The sequence below is a fragment of the Piliocolobus tephrosceles genome, chromosome 7 (genome assembly GCF_002776525.5).
Source record: "Piliocolobus tephrosceles isolate RC106 chromosome 7, ASM277652v3, whole genome shotgun sequence".
Classification (NCBI taxonomy): Eukaryota; Metazoa; Chordata; class Mammalia; order Primates; family Cercopithecidae; genus Piliocolobus; species Piliocolobus tephrosceles.
In genome coordinates this window covers 28,967,905-28,991,418 of record NC_045440.1, presented here as the reverse complement: position 1 = coordinate 28,991,418, position 23,514 = coordinate 28,967,905, and the positions used below count along the sequence as shown (strand labels likewise).

The 23,514-nt window shown below is 43.6% G+C and overlaps 1 protein-coding gene across 2 annotated transcripts; it reads right to left on the bottom strand.

The window, feature by feature from the left end:
* Nucleotides 1–311: 311 nt before the first annotated feature.
* Nucleotides 312–23,514, bottom strand: UBXN8 (UBX domain protein 8). 2 transcript variants are annotated; one of them, XM_023214611.2, is made up of 9 exons: nucleotides 22,966–22,995; nucleotides 22,713–22,867; nucleotides 15,725–15,847; nucleotides 14,136–14,206; nucleotides 12,179–12,301; nucleotides 10,375–10,497; nucleotides 6,753–6,791; nucleotides 4,393–4,467; nucleotides 312–1,131 (listed from the first exon to the last, which is right to left on the bottom strand). In XM_023214611.2, exons 2-9 carry the CDS (start codon nucleotides 22,840–22,842, stop codon nucleotides 964–966), a joined length of 852 nt encoding a protein of 283 aa, XP_023070379.2. In that variant the 5' UTR covers nucleotides 22,843–22,867; nucleotides 22,966–22,995; the 3' UTR covers nucleotides 312–963. The 2 variants fall into 2 exon arrangements, with proteins under 2 accessions (XP_023070379.2, XP_023070381.2); XM_023214613.3 differs by lacking the exon at nucleotides 22,713–22,867 and having other exon boundaries at nucleotides 22,896–23,514.

Here is a 23,514-nt window from a genome sequence, read left to right as displayed (position 1 = left end):
TGACCTCGTGATGCACCCGCCTTGGCCTCCCATAGTGCTGGGATAATGGGCATGAGCCACTGTGTCCAGCCTGGTCTCGATCTCTGGACCTCATGATCCGCCCGCCTCAGTCTCTCAAAGTGCTAGGATTATAGGCGTGAGCCACCACACCAGGCCTGAGCAGACTTTTAAAACAGAGCATGAGAAAAGAAAAAAGGAGTGAGTAGAACAAAGTTAAAAGCCTTTTATAACCACACTTGGAGTCTGAACAGTGCATGACTCTATCATTATAAGCTTATAAGCAGGAGAGGGAAATATCAGATACATTTTTTAAAATTCACCTATATTTTAATGCTTTCATAGTTTTATTTTTAAAAATACTGATTCATTTGGAACTTTGTAGATGTAACATTTAATACAAGTCAAAATTATATAAATTGCAAACATTAGTTAAGTAAACTAATATATACCCATCAGAAAGAAATTTAAAGCCTCCAAGAGCTTTGAAGCTTCTTCCAAGTTTTTAATTTCACAGAAATACAGCAGAATAAACATTCCTGCTTATAAGACTTTGAAGAATTTGACTGAATCATGAAATACTGTGTGGTAAAACGGATTGAAGAGGCAGAAAGCAAAGTTCTATGGGTTTGTTTTCTAACACTGAGAAATAATGTCAGCTGGTAAAAAAATACCAATTACGGAGTGCCTTACTGCATACATTTTTACCTCGTTCACATTTGGTACATTGTAAAATGGCACAGTCCACAGATTATTATATGCAGAAAGCAATCCTTTTCTAATCCTATTCCCATGGATATCAGTGTTCAATGTTTACTGCCATGAGCTCAATCGAGGTATGGTGTGGTTTTATCGTGAAGCCTTTATTGTGTCAGGAGGTCATGGCATAGCTGACTTCAAGCAGAACAGGGAGCATGTAGAGACTGGGTTTCGCCATGTTACCCAGGCTGGTCTCAAACTTCTTTCCTAGTTGGTCTGCTCCTTCTCTTCCAGGATGAGCACAGTGTCCACAGTTATTCCTATGTCCTCCAGCGACTGGCCCCCCTCCACTGCCAGAGGCTGTCTGGGAAAGGAAGTAGAAAGGCTGTATAGAGATGTGTGGTACCCAATTCTCATCATCCAGTCAAGTAAGACCTAGAAGATAAAAAGCTTGGCTTAGTCATTATCAAATACTTTACACACCGTGTCCCTTTAGACCACCATAACATTTTATAATTTTGTCAATGTAAAATCATATCCCTAGGAGTCATGGGACAGAATTTTCATACCTTTCAAAGAAACTTTCTAGAGCTTAAAGGAAAATAGCTTGCCATGAGTTTTGAGATAGGAATATTCTTTTTTTTTTTTTTTTTTTGACATAGGAGTCTTGCTCTGTCACCCAGGCTGGAGTACAATGGCATGATCTCGGCTCACTGAAACCTCCACCTCCTGGGTGTAAGCGATTCTCCTGCCTCAGCCTCCAGAGTAGCTTGGATTATACAGGCGCCTGGCACCATGCCCCACTAATTTTTGTATTTTTGGTAGAGATGGGGTTCCACCATGTTGGCCAGACTGGTCTTGAACTCCTGACCTCAAGTGATCTGCCTGCCTGCGCCTCCCGAAGCGCTGGGATTACGGCCATAAGCCACTGCGCTGAGCCAAAAATTAGCCAGGCATGGTGGCAGGCACCTGTAATCCCAGGCTCTCAGGAGGCTGGGGAGGGAGAATAATTTGAACCCACGAGGCGGAGGTTGCAGTGAGCCGAGATCCCGCCACTGCACTCCAGCCTGGGTGACACAGCAAGACTGTCTCAAAACTATATACACACACACACACACACACACATATGTATGTATACATTTTTTTCCAAACATATAATGGCACAGAAGTTTGAGACCAGCCAGGGTAACATGGCGAAACCCAGTCTCTACAAAAAATACAAAAATTAGCCAGGCTCGGTGGTGCGTGCCTATAATCCCAGCTACTCAGGAGGCTGAGGTGCAAGGATCACCTGAGCCCGGGAAGGTCAAGGTTTCAGTGAGCTGTGACTGTACCACTGTGCTTCAGCTTTGGTGACAGAGTGAGAACCAATCTCACAAAAATAAATAAAAACAATTGTAAATTATCTGTCAGGAACACTGATCCTATTTACATTCACATTAACAAGTTATGATGGCCAGATACAGTGGCTCACACCTGTAATCCCAGCACTTTGGAAGGACAAGGCAGGAGAATCGTTTGAGTCCAGGAGTTCAAGATTGACCTGGTCAGCATAGTGAGACCCTGTTCTATTTTTAAAATAAAAAATAAAAAATATTAAAGGTTTTCTGTTTTGTTGTTTTTTGAGACAGTCTTGCTCTGTCTCCCAGACTGGAGTGCAGTGGCACAATCTTGGGTCACTGCAACCTCCGCCTCCCGGGTTCAAGCGATTTTCCTGCCTCAGCCTCCCGAGTAGCTGGGACTACAGGCGCCCACCACCATGCCCGGCTAATTTGTGTATTTTTAGTAGAAACAAGGTTTCACCATGTTGGCCAGGATGGTCTCAATCTCTTGACCTCGTGATCTGCTTGCCTAAGCCTCCCAAAGTGTTGGGATTACAGGTGTGAACCACAGTACCTGGCCAAAAAACTATTAAAGTTTTAAGAATCCCTATTTTCCAATCTGGGTACTATTTCTTTTTAATCTTTGACAGTCTAGTTAGGTAGAAAATACGGTTTCATTTTATGTGTACTTCATTGATTCTATGTGAGGCCAAACATTTTTTTCATATATATATCTGTCACTGAGTCTTCTTTAGGAAATGTGATATTCATGTGTTTCTTTCCCTGTCAGTCTACTGAGGTGTTTATCTTTTCCTTGATTTAAGTTCCTTATAAAAAAATGACTGTCACACATAAATAGTAAAATGAGCTGGTTGTGGTGGCTCACACCTATAATCCCAACACTTGGGGAGGCCAAGGTGGGTGGATCACTTGAGCCCAGGAGTTTGAGACCAGCCTGGCCAACATGGCAAAACCCTGTCTCTACTAAAAATACAAAAATTAGCCAGGAACGGTGGTACGTGCCTCTGGTCCCAGCTACTTATGAGGCTGAGGCACAAGAATTGCTTGAGGCCGGGAGATGGAGGTTGCAGTGAGCTGTGATCGCACCACTCCATTCCAGCCTGGGTGACAGGGCAAGATTCTGTCTCCAAAAAAAAAAAAAATCTAAACTTTATGAATAGTTTCTTTACGGAATTTTTAATTTTTTTTTTTTTTTTTGAGTGATCTCGGCTCACTGCAAGCTCTGTCTCCCGGGTTCACACCATTCTCCTGACTCAGCCTCCCGAGTAGCTGGGACTACAGGTGCCCACCACCACACCCGGCTAATTTTTTTGTATTTTTAGTAGAGACGGGGTTTTACCATGTTAGGATGGTCTTCATCTCCTGACCTCATGATCCACCCGCCTTGGCCTCCCAAAGTGCTGGGATTACAGGCGTGAGCCACTGCACTTGGCTGGATTTTTTATGTAGTCAAATCCAGTATTTTCCATTACAGTTTATAGCATTCTTGTCATTGAAGATTAAATACAACAAACAGGAGAGAAAATTATTTACATATATTTTTAATGCACACATAATTTTATGTTTAAATGTAATTAGAGATGGAAATATACCAAAATGTTAGTAACTGGTTTTGGCATGAGACTACAGATCAAATTTTTTTCACTCTACTTTTCCACATTTGCCAAATTATCACTAACAACCACAGTATTGTTTTTTATTATTTATTATTTTTGAGCAGAATTTTGCTCTGTCACCCAGGCTGGAGTGCGGTGGCACGATCTTGGCTCATTGAAACCTCTGCCTCCCAGGTTCGAGTGATTCTCCTGCCTCAGCCTCCCAAGTAGCGGGGATTACAGGTGTCCGCCACCATGCCCGGCTAATTTTCATATTTTTAGTAGAGATGGGGTTTCACCATGTAGGCCAGGCTGGTCTGGAACTCCTGACCTCAAGTGATCTGCCCGCCTTGGCCTCCCAAAGTGTTGGGATTATAGACGTGAGCCACTGCACCCAGCCCACAGTACTGTTTTTAAAAGAAAAAAAGTCTAAAGTTAATAGTGGCTACTTCCTAAGGATTTAAAAGCATCTTGCCCATCAAATTATGAAAATGTAATGAAAGCAAACAACAAAGGAAAAATACACCAAAGGGAAAGAATGAGTAAAATGTGAATGCAGAGATCACAATTCAGAGACATCCAGCATGCATGCCTAGTTAGCCAAATTTCTGCAACGTGGAGTACCTGGAAATGTCCTTTATCCATACCTGATGGGAGGTGCAGGATGACAGTGTGATCATACCTTCCCAACGGCATGTGAATAAACTACTGCCAAATTCAACAAAGATATTTCTCAAAACGCGAATTCCTTCACTTACCTGTGAGCTGCAGGACTTCAAAAACCTTCTCCTCAGGACATTCCCACTGGGACATCGGAGAGCAACAGTAACTACCTGAGGAAGAAAGATTCACATAAGAACTCCGATCCATTGCTCTTTGCAATTCCTTTCATTCTATGAAACAGCTAAGCAGCTAAAAAGGACTTAGATGCTGCTTTGCTAATTATTAAGACATAGGTAGGGCATGGTGGTAGCTCACACCTATAATCCCAGGACTTTGGGAGGCTGAGACAGGCGGACCACTTGAGGCCAGGAGTTTGAGACACACCCCCCGACAAAAAATAGAAAAATTAGCTAGACGTGGTGGTGCACGCCTCTAGTCCCAGCTACTTGGGAGGTTGAAGTGGGAGAATTGCCTGAGCCCAGGGAATCTGAGACAGCAGCGAGCTGTGATCACGCCCCTACACCCCAGCGTGGATGACAGAGCAAGACTGTTTTTTTAAAAAAAAGACATTATAAAATTAGAAGATGACAAATTAGTGTTTATTTTTCAACTGTCAAGAAACCCTTTATGACTAACATGATCATTAACTGTGCTGGGAGTTATGTGGGTATCATATTATGCGTAAGTGGTAGTTTTAGAGCAGCACCCCTCCCTCTCAGGAAAGCTATGTTAGAAAATATTTCCAACAGGCCAGGTGCAGTGGCTCAGGCTGTAATCCCAGCACTTTGGGAGGCCAAGGTGGGCAGATCACTTGAGGTCAGGAGTTCGAGACCAGCCTGGCCAACATGGTGAAACCCCATTTCTCCTAAAAATACAAATATTAGCCAGGCATTGTGGCACACACCTGTGGTCCTAGCTACTCAGGAGGCTGAGGCAGGAGAATGGCTTGAACCCGGGAAGCAGAGGTTTCAGTGAGCCGAGATCGTGCCATTGCACTCCAGCTTGAGCAACACGGTGAGACTTGGTCTCAAAAAAAAGCTTTCCCATCAGGCACAGTGACTCACATCTATAATCCCACCACCTGGGGAGGCCAAGGTGGGAGGATCACGTGAGACCAGGAGTCGGACCAGCCTGAGCAACACAGTGAGACCCAATCTTTACTAAAAAAATTTTTTTAATTTAAAAATTAGCCAGGCCTGGTGGCATGTGCCTGCAGTCCTAGTTACTTGGGACGCTAAGGTAGGAGGATCACCTGAGCCTGAGAGGTTGAAAATGCAATGCGCTATGATCGTGCCACGGCACTCCAGCCTAGGAGACAGAGCAAAAGCCTAAAAAAAAAAAAAAAAAAAAAAAAAAAAAAGGTTTCCAAGGAGTATAGCTGTTGCCGAGCCCCAAGAAGTGGGTTCTCCTGGATTTATTGCCCAAATGACTTAATGGCTTTCAAGACAGGTATGTGCTCCCCATACATGAGGAAGTGTCTATAAATAGGGTGGCCAGTGACAGGAAGGCACCACGGACTATGACTCAGCAACTGGGAAGAAGGCAGCTTGACACAGCTGGGGATCAGTCCTAGGCCAGCCCCCAACAGCAAACCAGTCCTAAATTAAAACATCTACAACATAGTTGCCCTCTTCATTTTCTCCTTTGAAAAGGAGAACTGCAATTTGAAGTAATTTGCCTAGTTTTTTTTCCTTTTTGTAGTGACAGGGTCTCACTATGTTGCCCAGGCTGGTCTTGAATTCCTAAGCTGAAGTAATCCTTCCCTCTTGGCCTCCCAAAGTGCTGGGACATATGCCTATTTTGATTCTGTTTTAGTAAGCCATGCATTATCTGACCTAAAGTTCTGGAAAGGCCCACGTGTATCCTATGCCTGAGGCAGTGGGTGGGTGTAATCCCACCACTTTGGGAGGTCAAGACAGGCAGATCACCTGAGGTCAGGAGTTCCAGGCCAGCCTGGCCAAATTGGTAAAACCCCGTCTCTACTAAAAATACAAAAACTAGCCCGGTGTGGTGGTAGCTACTTGGGAGGCTGAGGCAGGAGAATCGCTTGAACTCGGGAAGCGGAGGTTGCAGTGAATTGAGATCATGTCATTGCACTCCAGCCTGGGAGACAAGAGCGAGACTTCATCTCAAAAAAAAGACAACTCAGCACACAGCAGGCTTGCAAAATAGGACTCATACTGAGGAATTTGATACTACACTGCATTCTAAATAAGATCCACTAACTAGGAGGCTGAGGCAGGTGGATCACTTGAGCCCAGGAGTTCAAGGCCAGCCTAGGCAACATAGTGAGACCCTGTCTCTGTTCTAAAAAAGACCTAGTTACAGTATAATCACGTGAACACTTACGCTATCATATCTTTCTAAACCTAAGCTTAGATAAGACATATTTAATGGATGTTAAGCAAAGAAAATAGAAAATAAGTTTACTTTTCAAAGAGAATAACAGACTTACTTCTGCTGTTTGAGAAGGTTCTTCAGGTAAATCAGGAATCTAAAGAAAAGTATTGGTAAGAGGAATGTAAACATTTTCAAGAAGCAAACAAAAGTGTCAACGAGAAGAGTTCCTCTCAATACAGGGTTTAGACACACATCTAAGCTTACTTAAATCTTTACACATCTATAAAAAGTTTATAATGCAAATAGCTCAATTAATAAACATTTTTGGGCAAGTGTGCTAAAATTAATCATAAAAATAGGATTTGAGATAATAGCTCCCAAGCTATACATATTTAAAGGATTTTGCTTCTATTATGTTCTAAAATATTACTAATATATAAAAATGTACTATTTTTTTAAAAAAGCCAGATACAGTGGCTTGTGTCTGGAATCCCAGCAACTCAGGAGGCTGAGGCAGAAGGATCACTTGAGCTCAGAAGTTCAAGGCTAACCATTGCAACAAAGCAAGACTTTGTCACTTTAAAAAAAAAAAAAAAAAGATGTGTATGCATATACACATACATTTACATAAAAACAGGATAAATATTAACATGAATCAGCCAGGCGCAATGGCTCACGCCTGTAATCCCAACACATTGGGAGGCTGAGGCAGGTGGATCACTTGAGGTCAAGAGTTCATGATCAGTGTAGCTAACATGGTGAAACCCCATCTCTACAAAAATACAGAAATTATCCAGGCATGATGGCAGGTGCCCATAATCCCAGCTACTCAGGAGGATGAGGCAGGAAAATCACTTGGAACCCAGGAAGCAGAGGTTGCAATGAGTTGAGGTTGTGCCACTGCATTCCAGCCTGGGTGACAGAGCAAGCCTCCGTCTTTAAAAAAAAAAAAAAAAATTAGACCCCAAAGTTATTTTGCTTCAAACATACACACATTTTATTTTATTTACTTATTTTTTTTCTGAGACGGAGTCTCGTCCTGTCGCCCAGGCTGGAGTGCAGTGGCGTGAACTCAGCTCACTGCAAGCTCCACCTCCCGGGTTCACACTATTCTCCTGTCTCAGCCTCCCAAGTAGCTGGGACTACAGGTGCCCCACACCATGCCTGGCTTATTCTTTGTATTTTTTAGTAGAGACGGGGTTTCACCGAGTTAGCGAGGATGGTCTTCATCTCCTAACCGTGTGATCCACCCGCCTCAGTCTCCCAAAGTGCTGGGATTACAGATGTGAGCCACCGCGCCCAGCCCATATACAAATTTTAACATAAATATGAACTTACCGTCACTCACACTCCCTAGTGACTTCCAGAAACCATTTACTTTGGTTGCTTCTGTCATTTACTCATGTTTCCCTATTTCCATTAATCTATTAAGAATCCAGATATTGGGTTGGGTGTGGTGGCTCATGCCTGTAATTCCAGCACTTTCGGGGGTTGAGGCAGGCAGATCACCTGAGGTTGGGAGTTCAAGACCAGCCTGGTCAACATGGTGATACCCCACCTCTACTAAAAATACAAAAATTAGCCAGGCATGGTGGCACACGCCTGTAATCCTAGCTACTTAGGAGGTTGAGGCACGAGAATCTCTTGAATCCAGGAGGCAGAGACTGCAGTGAGCCATGACTGCACCACTGCACTCCAGCCTGGGTGACAGAGTGAGGCTCTGTCTCAAAAAAATAAAAATAAAATAATGCAGATATTTTGACCATTTTCTTTCATTAAAACATTTGTTACCAATGGCTTCATCTCCAGGAACTCTCTTTATTGATTAATACCACAGAATATATTTTATAACATGTAATCTAACCTTACTTGCATTTACTAAATAACTCATTTGTTTTCCTTTGGTATCAAAAGCATATGTGACTGTCAAGTAAAATCTGCCATCAGCAATAAGATAGTGTTATTAACAAAACACAAACATGAGTTTTTAATCAGTCCGTTTAGTTCATATTGACCTTTTTCAAATGTCAGTGATAGTTCAATAATCTGATTCCTCTGCTTAATCTCCACTATGGGACCAGGAAATCTCAGATTGAGAAACAGTATCTTAGAAACTATTTTCAGGGAATAGACAGCCTCCCATCTTTCCCTAAGGGCCGGTAAAAACAGATTTCTTATTTCCAATCTTTTCCAGCTCCAATCGGAATTACGTTAGGGATTGAAGATTTGAATGAAAAACATGTATAATAAACCTGGGCACTAATCCAAAGTGATTGATTGCTAATCTATTCCCTAGAAGGGCCGATAAGGAAAATTATACACTCATGTTAATGACAGCTATTAGCCACTCACAAGACAGGGCTTGATAATGTCTTAAGTCAATAGGAATGCTTCCCTTCGTAAGCATTATATTTTTCATTTTTACATCATCAAATTCCTTAAAAAGAATTAAGTATTTTTGGCCGGGCACAATGGCTCACACCTGTAATCCCAGCATTTTGGGAGGCCAAGGCGGGAGGATCACGAGGTCAGAAGATGGAGACCATCCTGGCTAACACAGTGAAACCCCGTCTCTACTAAAAATACAAAAAAATTAGCCTGGTGCAGTGGCAGGTGCCTGTAGTCCCAGCTACTTGGGAGGCCAAGGCAGGAGAATGGTGTGAACCCAGGAGGCGGAGCTTGCAGTGAGCTGAGATCTCGCCACTGCACTGCAGCCTGGGCGACACAGTGAGACTCCGTCTCAAAAAAAAAAAAAAAAAAAAGAATTGAGTATTTTTTTTTCCTGAGACACAGTCTCACTCTATTGCCCAGGCTGGAGTGCAGTGGCGTGATCTCGGCTCACTGCAACCTCCCCTCCCCCGGGTTCAAGAGAGTATCCTGCTTCAGCCTCCCAAGTAGCTGGGATTACAGGTGCCTGCCACTAATTTTTGTATTTTTAGTAGAGATGGGGTTTTACCATCTTGGCCAGGCTGGTCTTGAACTCGTGACCTCGTGATCCACCCACCTCGGCCTCCCAAACTGCTGGGATTACAGGCATGAGCCACCACGCCCAGCCCTTTTTTTTTTTTTTTTTTTTTTTTGAGACAGAGTTTCACTATTGTCATCCAGGCTGGAGTGCAATGGTGCAATCTTGGCTCACTGCAACCTCCACCTCCCAGGTTCAAGCAATTCTCCTGTCTCAGCCTCCTCAGTAGCCGGGACTACAGGTGCCTGCCACCACACCCAGCTAATATTTTTGTATTTTTAGTAGAGATGGGGTTTTACCATGTTGACCAGGTTGGTCTTGAACTCCTGACCTCAGGTGATCTGCCTGCCTTGGCATCCCAAAGTGCTGGGATTACAGGCCTAAGCCACTATGTCCAGTCAATAATTGAGTATTTTCTAAACCTATTATCATTTGTCTTTATTGCTTCCAAGTTGGATTCAGAGCATTAATATTAATATTGAACAAGGAAAAGTCTTTTTTTGTGTGTTTTTTAAAATAGAAATGGGGTTTCACCATGTTGGCCAGGCTGGGCTCAAACTCCTGGCCTCAACCTCCCAAAGTGTTGGGATTACAGGTGTCAGCCACGGCGCCCAGTCTATTCTTAATAAAGGTGATCGCTTTGTAAGGTAGTGGGGAGACACCATCTGGATAAAAGGCCAGTCCTGATCTTCACCCAGTACACCACCTCACCCAGAGGTGATACTCCTACGGCACACAAACACAATTCAATGACAGACATGAAGTACTTTACCTCCTTGCATGTGGGCTGTTCAGCAGGAGATGGAAATTCAGTTACAGGTTTAGGCAAGTTCTGGCTCTTTGCTGCTTCTCTGTTTGATGTTTCAAAAGATGTCTGACTTGTACCTTCATCACCCTGGTCAAACACAACAGACAGTTTCTAAAGACATGTTTTCTATCAACTTTATTACATTCACAATTGTTTTTCCTTTTTCTTTTTTTTTTACCCTGATGGCATGTCAGTAGAAAAATATCAGCAAGCCATTATGAGACCCAAAAAATTAAAGCATTATCTCCATCAACAAGAAAACATGAGGCTTGAGCAGGGTGCTGTGGCTCACACCTGTAATCCCAGCACTTTGAGAGACTGAGGAGGGCAGATCACCTGAAGTCAGGAGTTCAAGACCAGCCTGGCTAACACAGTGAAACGCCATCTCTACTAAAAGAATACAGAAATTGCCCGGGTGCGGTGGCTCATACCTGTAATCCCAGAATTTCAGCACACCGAGGTGGGCAGATCACTGGAGGTGAGGAGTTCGAGACCAGCCTGGTCAACATGGTGAAACCCCACCTCTACTAAAAAAAATACAAAAATTAGCCAGGCATGGTGGCAGGCACCTGTAATCCCAGCTACTCGGGAGACTGAGGCAGGAAAATCGCTTGAGCCTAGGAGGCGGAGGTTGCAGTGAGCCGACATCACGCCACTGCACTCTAGCCTGGGTGATCGAGTGAGACTCTGTCTTAAAAACAAAAATTAGCTGAGGCAGAAGAATCCCTTGAACCTGAGAGGCAGAGGTTGCAGTGAGCTGAGATGGCACCACTGCACTCCAGCTTGGGCAACAGAGCGAGACTCCGCCTCAAAAAAAAAAAAAAAAAGAAAACTTAAAATTGTAAACTTCTGTAAAACTGACAAAATTCATATTCAGTGCTGAAGGAAAGCATAACCAAAGTTTAACTTAACTTAAAAATCAGAATATATAATATATAATAACATATATAATATGAGCTTAATACCTTGGAGATCTTGACTTGAGGAAAGATCAGAATGTTCTTGCCCTCATATAAGACAACAGCAATTTATTCAACAGTTTTAAAGAGTATCTTATGTCACAGTTTTTGTTTGTTTGTTTGTTTGTTTTTTGGAGAAAGGGTCTTGCTCTGTCTCTCAGGCTGGAGTGCAGTGGTGGTCACAGCTCACTGCAGCCTTTTGACCTCCTGGGCTCAAGTGATCCTCCTGCTTCAACCTCCCAAGTAGCTGAAACTACAGCCACACACTATCACGTCTGGCTAATTTTTAATTTTTTTTTTTTTTTTTTTAGAGACAGGGTCTTCCTATGTGGCCCAGGCTGGTCTCAAACTCCTGGTCTCAAGCAATCTGCCTGCCTCATCCTCCCAAATTGCTGGGATTACAGGCGTGAGCCACCACAACAGATTTTTAAGGAACCAAGTTATATGCTCTTTAGGCACCAAAAAACACTTCACCAGCCAGGTGCAGCCCATGTTAGGGTGCACCTGTAGTCCTAGCAACTTAAGCAGCTGAGGCAGGAGGGTCCTTTGAGCCCTGGAGTTTGAGGCTGCAGTGAGCTACGATCGTGCCACTGCACCCCAGCCTGGGCAACAGAGAGAGACCCCGTCTTTTAAAAACAAAGACCAACCCCTTAACCATGCGATAAACAAGTATGCTGAATGAAAACTGATATATAATCATTATCAATAAAATCTAAAAACAGACTAACATCAGTTTCAATTACAAATCAATCATGTAATAGGAAACACAGTAAGAGGATTCAAAATATAAAATGAGAATATTTTCCAACCCCAAGTTTGTGACCACTGCTTAATTTCCAGGCTTCACCCGTCATTTGATAAAAGCGCTCCTCCAGTTTTCTCAATTTCATTTCCCGGTGAGGTTTTAAAACATTCTCTATGTATCTGCTGGCCTGTTCAAAACAACAAATTAGGCGTTGTTACTATACATTAATGTTCCTTAAAATGTACGCTCTCCATAATGTTGTAAATAAGAACCAAGTAAGAGCCCTGCTGGCTGAACAGAGCCACTGCCACCCTGTTTGGCTGCTTGGTTGCGGGCAGGCTCGTGCCGACAGGTAGACAGCAAGCTGGACAGACATTGGTTTTTGACCTGCCTGATTATGAAACTATCAACCAGGTTGTGGTTTTCATGCTGGGAACAATCCCATGTCCTGATTCAAATTGAATGCCAGTATGGTAATTCCAAGGATTTGTCACAAATGGGAAACCAAGTGTCATCTTCAGAATTTCAGGTCTTAAATCTGGAGAGGGAAGCCAACATCCTTCGTTTTTGTTTTGTTTTTGTTTTGAGACAGAGTCTCACTCTATTGCCCAGGATGGAGTGCAGTGGTGCAGACTCTACTCACTGCAACCTCCGGCTCCTGGGTTCAAGTGATTCTCCAGCCTCAGTCTCCCAAGTAGCTGGGACTACAAGTGCCCATCACCATGCCCAGCTAATTATTGTATTTTTAGCAGAGATGGGGTTTCATCATGTTGGCCAGGCTGGTCTCAAACTCCTCACCTCAAATGATCCACCCGCCTCTGCCTGCCAAAGTGCTGGGATTACAGGCAGAAAACACCAAGCCTGGTCAAAAAAATTTTTTTTTTGAACGGTGTCTGACTCTGTTGCCAGGCTGGAGTGCAGTGTCACAATCTTGGCTCACTGCAACCCCTGCCTCCCGGGTTCAAGTCACTCTCCTGGTTCAGCATCCCTAGTAGCTGGGACTACCGGCACACGCCACCACACCCAGCTGATTTTTGTATTTTTAGTAGAGACGGGATTTCACCATGTTGGCCAGGATGGTCTTGATCTCTTGACCTCGTGATCCACCCATCTCAGCCTCCCAAAGTGCTGGAATTACAGGCGTGCACCACCATGCCTGACCCAAAATTTTTAAACAATTAGCTGAAAGTGGTGGTGTGTGTGTGGCTATAGTTCCAGCTACCCAGGAAGCTGAGGCAGGAGGATCCCATGAACCCAGGAATTTGAGGTGACAGTGAGCTATGGTTGTACCACTCCACCCCAGCCTGGGCAACAGAGAGAGGACCAGCCTCAAAAAAAAAAAAAAAAAAAACCCGGTGGTATATCTATTCAATGGAATATTATTCATCCACAATAGGTAAATTCATACCAACAGAAAGCAGATTGGTGGTTGCCAGAGGATGGGAGGAGGGGAGAGTGGGGAGTGACTGTTTAAAGAGTATATGGTTTTCTTCATGGGAGATGGAACAGAGGTGGTAGCTGTACAACCTTGTGAATGTACTAAATGTCACTGAACAGCCTGGTCAATTTTGGCTGGGCACAGTGACTCATGCCTGTAATCCTAGCATTTTGGGAGGCCAAGGCAGGTGGATCACCTGACGTCAGGAGTTTAAGACCAGCCTGGCCAATATGGCGAAACCATATCTCTACTAAGAACACAAAAATTAGCTGGGTGTGGTGGTGCATGCCTGTAATCCCAGCTACTTGGGAGGCTGAGGCAGGAGAATCGCTTGAACCTGGGAGGCGGAGATTGCAGTGAGCCAGGATCTCACAACTGCTTTTCAGCCTAGGTGACAGAGTGAGACTCCATTTGGAAAACAAATAAGTAACATAAAATGGTCAAGTTTATGTCACATGAATTTGACCTCAATATATTTTTTTTTAAATCTTAGCACAAACACAGAAGCAACAGACCTTAATTTTAATTGCCTCAGAGATTTTTCATTTCTCTACGCATAAAGTCTCTAAAAATTCTGGCTTACCTTCTCTCCTTGTGCCTCTTGTTGTTTTTTTCTCACAAGTTTTTGTCTTTTCTCATTCTTTTCTTCTTCTTCTAAGACATCAAAACATGAAAGTGCTTTTTACTTCCCAAATATCTCATTTGAAGTATAACCAATCAAATAATGTATCAAAAAAAGAAAAAAAATCTGAAGTCTATGGTTGGGAGACCCTAACATATCACACTGTCATTTATGTTTGGGTTGAATAGTATAACCTTTTAGGATTATGGTTTTATTCATAGTTAGTTTGAAAGGGCTATACATTCAACACTGGTCACTTTCCTTTTATTTACTTACATTTAAATAAACAGTGAAAACACAATGTACCAAATTCACTAATGACAAGCTTCTTCCTAGTAGCATAGAAAATATGTAGTTTTTGGTTTTAAGATTCACCTGTTCTGAGGCTAAGTACAATACTATTTTAAAAGGCTTCTAGGACTCACAAACTTTTGCTTATCAAAAATGAAACAGGCTAGACGAAGTGGGTCAAGCCTGCTATCCCAGCATTTTGGGTGACTAAAGCAGGTGGATCACTTGAGTTCAGGAGCTAGAGACTAGCCTGGGCAACATGGCGAAATCCCACCTCTACAAAAACTACAAAAATTAGCCAGATGCAGTGGTACACACCTGTAGTCCCAACTACTTGGGAAGCTGAGGCGAGAGGATCACTTGAGCCTGGGAGGAGGAGGCTGCAGTGAGCCAAGATCATGTCACTGCATTCCAGCCTGGGTGACAGAGTGAGACTCTGTCTCAAATTTAAAAACCAAAAACAAGCATGATTTCCTAAAATTAAAAACATTTACATATAAAAGACAAAGGTGTCTAAGTAAAAACTGCTAGAATGGAACAAAAAATTAGGATGAAAAGCCTTTCAAGATTAATGGTAGATCGGCAGGGCGCGGTGTCTCATGCCTGTGATCCCAACTTCGGGAGGCTGAGGTGGGCGAATCACGAGCTCAAGAGATCAAGACCATCCTGGCAAACATGGTGAAACCCCATCTCTACTAAAAATACAAAATTTAGCTAGGCATGGTGGTACACGCCTGTAGTCCCAGCTACTCAGGAGGCTGAGGCAGGAGAATCGCTTGAACCCAGGAGGCAGAGGTTGCAGTGAGCCAAGATCGTGCCACTGCACTCCAGCTGGTGACAGAGCGAGTCTCCATCTCCAAAAAAAAAAAAAAAATTAATGATAGATACATTCACTCTGTAGAACAGCTCATAAACTATAAGTATCAAATGGCAGTTAAGCAACACAAACACACAATTTAAAATTAGGGAATTTACCATATAACAACTTAGAAATGATATAGCTTAAAAACACATATATAAGAAAAATGTACAATTTCTCATAAAAATGTTGGGCTATAGTCCATGCAAAGCAATCACTACTAATTTTTAAAAACCACACACAAAAAAATCATGACTCAAGTTGTGATGATTACTCTCCCTGAAACTACACATCACAAATTAATAGTAAAATGGTTCTTACTGTGCAAAGTTCTAGAATAAATAAAGGAAAGAAATTTGAGTACAATGGCATAAAAGGGTAGCATAAATAATAAACTTACCCTTCGGATAAACTTGGGAAGATTTAAATGAGTTAAGCCACGAGGTAGTCACAGAAATAATTAAAGTAAGAAGAGCAAGCAGTAAGAAAATCCGGCCACAAAGCAAAAGAAAATCCTTGATTCCTGACAAAGGAAAAAAACTAAAATTAAAATTCAAAACTTTTTGTTTTAAGAAACGAGGTCTCACTATGTTGACTAGGCTGGTCTCAAACTCCTGAGCTCAAGTGATCCTCCTGTCTTGACCTCCCAAAGTGCTAGCTAGGATAATAGGGGTGAGCCAACACGCCCAACCCAAAACATTTTTCTTGATACTCCTAATAAATTATAACACATTAGAAGAGTATCTGTACTGGGAAAGTATAGTAAAAGTTATATAACTGTCTTATGATTTTGTTCATATATAGTCATCCCTTAGTATGCATGGGGTATTGGTTCCAGGACTCCTGAGTATACCAAAATCCACGGATGCTCAAGTACCTGATATAAAATGGCATAGTGTTCACATATAGTCTATGCTCCCACATACTCTAAATCATCTATAGATTACTCATATATTACCCAATACAGCGTAAAGGCTCTATAAATAGTTGCTATACTTTACTGTTTATGGACAGGGAAAAAAGTCTGTACATGGTTGGGACAGACAAACAAACATCCACTTACCCTATTTTTTTCCTGAATATTTTCTTTTCTTTCCTTCTTTAAGAGACAGTGTATTGCTCTTCTTGGTCTTGCTCTGCCACCCAGGCTGCTGGAGTGCAGTGGTGAGAACATGGCTCACTGCAGCCTCAACCTCCTGGGGCTCAAACAATCCTCCTGCCTTAGCCCCGCCAAGTAGCTGGGACTACAGGTATGCACCACCACACCCAGCTAATTTCTGTATTTTTTGTAGAGATGGGGTCTCGCCATGTGGTCCAGTCTGGTCTTGAACTCCTGAACTCAGGCAATCTGCTTGCCTCAGCCTCCCAAGGTCCTGGGACTGTAGGAGTGAAACACAACACCCAGACCTTTCTGAATCGTCTCAATCCACAGGTGCTTAAATCCTCAGATGTGGAACTCACAGATACAGAGGGCTTACGGTGTTCTCCTTTGGGCATTAAAAAACTCATAATGGTTGTCATTTCCAGAACAAATGTACAGAGCATAATTCTAGAATAAACACTATCTTGGGAATACAGTTATAATTAGAGCAATCAGCTACACAGTTATAATTAGAGCAATCAGCTACACTAAAAATATGAATATCAGTAATGTATAAGTTATAGTTTCCCATATAGAGAAAATTACATAACTAGAAATAAAATTGTGAAAATATCGTGTTGGTCGGGTGTGGTGGCTCACGCCTGTAATCCCAGCACTTTGGGAAGCTGAGGTAGGCAGATCATGAGGTCAAGAGATCAAGACCATCCTGGCTAACACGGTGAAACCCTGTCTCTACTAAAAATACAAAAGATTAGCTGGGAGTGGTGGCGGGTACCTGTAGTCCCAGCTACTTGGGAGGCTGAGGCAGGAAAATGGCATGAACCCAGGAGGTGGAGCCTGCAGTGAGCAGAGATCACACCACTGCACTCCAGCCTGGGCGACAGAGAGAGACTCCGTCTCAAAAAAAAAAAAAAAGAAAAGAAAAGAAATCATCCAGTCAAATTCAAATTCTAGTTCTATGATAAACATTCTCACTGAAACACCAAATCCTTATTTCTCACAATTGTGCAACTGTGTGCTTCTGTATTTCTTGACATTTAGTCACTTGTAAGTAAAATTACAATTTACATGCTTGCCGAGGAAAAAGTAAAAATATAGTATTTGGTCTTTTTATTTATTTATTTATTTTTTTGAGATGGAGCCTCACTCTGTTGCCCAGGCTGGAATGCATTGGTGCAATCTTGGCTCACTGCAACCTCTGCCTCCCGGGTTCCAGCTATTCTCCTGTCTCAGCCTCCTGGGTAGCTCGGACTACAGGCATGCACCACCACGCCTGGCTAATTTTGTATTTTCAGTAGAGACAGGGTTTCACCACATTGGATAGGCTGGTCTCAAACTCCTGACCAGGAGTGGGTGGTGATCCACCTACCTCAGCCTCCCAAAGTGCTGGGACTACAGGCATGAGCCACCGCACCCAGCCAGTATTTGGTCTTATATTAAGAGCCAAAGTGAAAATTATTTGAGCAAAAATCTACTACCTACTTTGCATAATACAATTTGGCAAATGTTGAGGGACAGGAGACACAGCTGGGTTAAAAATGATTTCCATCCTTTCGGAATTTTTACTCGTTTTGTGTTTTTAATTCTCAGAAGATAAATGGCAGAGATACAGAGGAATCCAATGTGATCAAGGCTGGTAATTAGTCAATTAACTAAAACTTAAAGAAGGAATTAGAAAAACATATATATAGGCTGGGCGAGATGGCTCATGCCTGTAATCCCAGCACTTTGGGAGGCCAAGGCAGGCATATCACCTGAGGTCAGGACTTCAAGACCAACCCGGCCAACATGGTGAAACCCCCATCTCTCCCAAAATATAAAAATTAGCCAGGCATGATGGTGGGTACCTGTAGTCCCAGCCACTTGGGAGGCTGAGGCAGGAGAATGGCTTGAACCGGGAGGTGGAGGATGCAGTGAGCAGAGATCAGGCCATTGCATTCCAGCCTGAAACTGTCTCAAAAAAAAGAAAAAGAAAAAGATATACAGACTTAAATGTTTTATTTTAAACTGAAAACAGATGTATATTCTTGCCTTTTTTTTTTTTTTTAGATGGAATCTCACTCTCTTGCCCAGGCTGGAGTGCAGCAGTTGATCACAGCTCACTGCAGCCATGACCTCCAGGGCTCAAGCATTGGTCCCATGTCAGCCTCCCAAGGAGCTGGGACCACAGATGTGGGCTATCAGATAATATATATATATTTTTCCAAATAATGCCCGCTTCTTGGCCTCCCAAAGTGCTGGGATTACAGGCATGACCCACCATACTTGGCCTAATATTATTCTTTTAAAAACCCTACCAATTTAAAGTTGTTTAGAGAAGAAGTATGACTTAAAAAAAAAATTACAGCTCTTCCAACTTGACAGTATTAACTATTGATTCAGGTGTTATTCAATACAATATATAATTTAATTTATTTTATCTCTGGCCAATACAAAAGTAGTTTAATGTCTAGAGTATCGGTATGTAAACAAACCACTGAGGCCAGGCGCGGTGGCTCAAGCCTGTAATCCCAGCACTTTGGGAGGCCGAGGCGGGAGAATCACGAGGTCAAGAGATAGAGGCCATCCTGCCTAACATTGTGAAACCCCATCTCTACTAAAAAATACAAAAAATTAGCTGGGCATTGTGGCGGGTGCCTGTAGACCCGGCTACTCGGAGGCTGAGGCAGGAGAATAGCATGAACCTGGGAGGCGGAGCTTGCAGTGAGCCAAGATCTCGCCACTGTACTCCAGCCTGGGCGACAAAGTGAGACTCCATCTCAAAAAAAGAAAAAAGAAAAGAAACCACTGAGGCAAGGCACACTGGTTCACACCTATAATCCCAGCACTTTGAAAGGCTGAGGTGGGTGGATCACTTGAACTCAGTTCATAACCAGCCTGGGCAACATGGTGAAACCCCATCTCTACTAAAAATACAAACATCAGCCAGGCATAGTGGTGAACACTGGTAATCCTAGCTACTTGGGAGGCTGACGCATGAGAATGGCTTGAACCTGGGAGGCGGAGACTGCAGTGAGCTGAGATTGCACCACTGCACTCCTGCCTGGGCAACAGAGTAAGACTCTTGTCTCAAGAAAAAAAAAAAAAAAACCACTGAGGTGTGGGATTTATGTTTCATACTACTGCTGTTCTAACAAGCAATCTGCAAACATCACATGGGAATATGAAAGAACTCTATTTGTGTGTATATCTTTCGAGAAAAAAAATTTTTAAGGTTTTTGTTTTGTTTTGTTTTGTTTTTTGCTTTTTTTTTTTTGAGACAGAGTCTCACTCTGTTGCCAGGCTGGAGTGCGGTGGTGCGATCTCAGCTCACTGCAACCTCCGCCTCCCAGATTTAAGCAATTCTCCTGCCTCAGCCTCCCGAGTAGCTGGGACTACAGGCGTGCGCTACCATGCTCCGCTAATTTTTGTATTTTTAGTAGAGACAGGGTTCCACCATGTTGGCCAGGATGGTCTCAATCTCTTGACCTCATGACTCGTCCACTTCAGCCTCCCAGAGTGCTGGGATTTTTTTGTGTACTTAAACTACAGACCCCATAAGCAGTGTACTTCAACGCATAACAAACGTGAGGAACTGGCCTTAAAATATTTAGCTTAGGCCAGGCACAGTGGCTCACGCCTGTAATCCCAGCACTTTGGGAGGTCGAGGCGGGTGGAGCACAAGATCAGGAGTTGGAGACCAACCTGGCACAACATAGTGAAACCTTGTCTCTACTACAACTACAAAAAAAATTAGCCAGTCATGGTGGCACATGCCTGTAGTCCCAGCTACTCAGGAGGCTGAGGCAGGAGAATCTCTTGAACCCTGAAGGTGGAAGTTGCAGTGAGCTGAGATTGCACCACTGCACTCCAGCCTGGGTGACAGGGTAAGACTCCGTCTTTAAAAAAAAAAAAAAAAAAAAATTTAGCTTAAGTACAAGTAAAATGTATTGACAACAAAGGTTTTTTTACACAGTAGAAAAAGACAACGCAGGCCGGGCACAGAGGCTCACGCCTGTAATCCCAGCACTTTGGGAGGCTGAGGCGGGTGGATCACCAAGTCAGGAGATCGAGACCATCCTGGCTAACACAGTGAAACCCTGTTTCTACTAAAAATACAAAAAATTAGCTGGGCATCATGGTGGGCGTCTGTAGTCCCAGCTACTTGGGAGGCTGAGGCAGGAGAATGGCGTGAACCCAGGAGGCAGACCTTGCAGTGAGCCAAGATCGTGTCACTGCACTCCAGCCTGGGTGACAGAGCGAGACTCCGTCTCAAAAAAAAAAAAAGACAAGGCTAGTTTTTCAATATATGTCTGAATATTAGTATAGGCATAACCAGCCCTGTTGCTGGTATAAAGTATGATATGTAAAACAGACTTAAATACTGTTAACAAATAATTATTGGAAGCTCACTATCAAGAATCCAAAGGTAGCAAAAAAAAAAAAAAAAAGGAAAAAAAATATTAACCAAAAAAAAACTTAAAAAGGGAAAACAATCCAAAGGAAACAATCATTCATTCAGAATTCTGAGAAAGAAGCTAATTCCATGAAAATTTCAAGAACTAGACAAAGATGCTGCCAGAAGCGCAGGTGCAATTTCTAGAACCCTTGTCCCTAGTTCTATTAAACTAGACACTGGTAAGTGCTGGGAATACAAAAACAAATTCCATTTGGTCTCTGCTTTCAAGAAACATATTTCTGGCTGGGCATGGTGGCTCACACCTATAATCCCAGCATTCTGGGTGGCCAAGGTGGGCAGATTGCTTGAGCCTAGGAGTTCCAGACCAGTCTGGGCAACATGGCAAAACCACTTCTCTGCAAAAAATACAAAAAATTAGCTCGGCATGGTGGTGTGGCACCTGTAGTCCTAGCTACTCAGGAGGCTGAGGTGGGAGGATCACCTGAGCTGGGAAGTCCAGGCTCTGCAGTAAGCCATGACCGTGCCACTGCACTGCAGCCTGGGTGACTGAGCAAGACCTTGTCTCAAAAAAAAAAAAAAAATAAATGAGCAGAGTAGGGGTGGATGTTGAAAAGACAAGGGAACAGGTGAATTTTGGAAATGGTGAGTGTGAATTCAACATTTGTGATCCTTTGGATGAAAGTCTTGTTACATTCCAACACAGCTTGAGTGAGTGGGAAGCATCAGGAGAGTCTTTGTACATCTTTTTTTAAAAGCATTTTATTTTCATTTCTTATTGCAGGCAACATTTCTAGGCATCTGACTCCTCATGAGCAGGGAAAAAAGGTGGAGAAAGAGAGGGAGTACACAAAGCCAAGTTTCATTATGGTCTCTAACTTTAGAATTGACCTTAAAAAGGGAGACAGACATGTAAACTGATCACTGAAATGTCCAAAAATCAACTCATGATTCTCAGCATCTCCACTGTTTTTCTTTCCATTTTCCCTTGACCAGTAGCACTACCAAATACCTAGGTTTGTTCAATCCCCCATGAGGCAGTCGTCCTCGAATCCTTCCTTTCCCTTGCCCCAAACATCAACCCATAAACAAAGCCTATTGGTTGATCCTACTTCGTCAATATCCCAAATCTGTCTACACTTCATCTCCTCTTTTACTGTCCTAGTCCAGGCCATCATCACCACTTGTCAACTTCCAAAGCCTGACGTGCCTCACTGCTTCCACCATAGCTTCCGTCCAAAGTATTCTCCATACAGAATCGAGTGACCTTTTTAAAGCCTTAGGGAAGTCACTTAATCTCCCCAAATTTCAGGTCTCTCAGCTGTAAAATGGGGATTATAATAGTGCCTACCCTCCTCTGACTGCAGTGCAGATTAAATGAGATAATAACCAGCACCTGGTATTTGGCTTATAATAGGTGTTCAATAAAAGTCATTATCCTGAGCCAATTCCTCCTCCTCCTCCTCCCAGCTCTCCTTGATTCAGTCACAATGGCCTTCACCTTTTCCTCCAACACGTCACAATCTTTTGCCTAGAATACTCCTCCCCTCCCCAACCCCTTCCCTGCCTCCACTGGCTTTTCACGGGTGTGGCCCCTTATTTAAATCTCAGGGCCAGGCGCAGTGGCGCAGGCCTGTAATCCCAGCACTTTGAGAGGCCGAGGCAGGAGGATCTCTTGAACCCAGGAGTTCGAGACCAGTCTGGGCAACATAGGGAGACCCTGTCTCTAATTTAAAAACAAAACAAAACCTCTCAGCCTAAATTCTCAGAAGGCCTTCATCTTATCAACCTGTTGATTTCCTTTTGAATGCTCACCAGGATACAGAAGCACTGTCTATGATTGCCCCTGTGCTCTTTGTCGCTACTCTCTTACACGCAAAACCACCACACCTGGAGGGAAAAAGCTCCCCGAAGTGAAGTCGGCTCCGGAAGTGGGAGGCAGGCACGATGCAGTCTGGGAGTTGTAGTCAAAGCCGCTCCGAAGCGACGCAGTCGAAGAAGCGGTCATTCTATGCAACATTCCTGTGAAAATTACCCAGCTGCAACTGTCGAAGGGAAAAAGTCAACACTTACCTATATCCGGGATCCCACGCCGGAGCTCCAGACACACAAGGGGGACAGCAGAGAGGAAAAAAATACCAACAACCCCACGTGCAGCCATGGCGGCGGAAGCGCCAGGTCCAAGCGGAAAGTCCGCCCCTTCCGGCCGCGTTTTCTGGGGGAGGAAGTGGAACTCTTCCTGCAGCGGGCAGGCTGGGAGAGGGTAGCGTCCTACGGCTGCGTCGTTATTGAGGGCGCGCTAAGCCCAGTGTTTTTAACTCATAGTCTGTGGTCGTGTTTCAGAAGAAAGGCAAGTAGTCCCCCAAGTCACAGGATGTCCAGAGGAGAGTAGGCTCTAGAGTGGTGGCTCCTTGGAGGGTAGCAGGGCAGGGGCTGCCCCCTAAGGTCTCTGCAGCGTCGGTGAGAAAGCGCTTTCCAGAGGGAAATGAAGCCGAAGAAAAAGCTGATGCTGTGAGGAGGCAGCCTGGCCCCCCTGACCTTGTGGCCGTAGAGGATGGATGTGGGCAACAGCACCTTCCTTATCTCCCTAACGGTTCCTGCTTCCTGTTCCCGACCGCATTCTCTGGTTCCTGCGGAAAGACAACTCGAAAGTGGGGCCTGGTTCCAAATACCTGCCCCTCAACAAGCACGT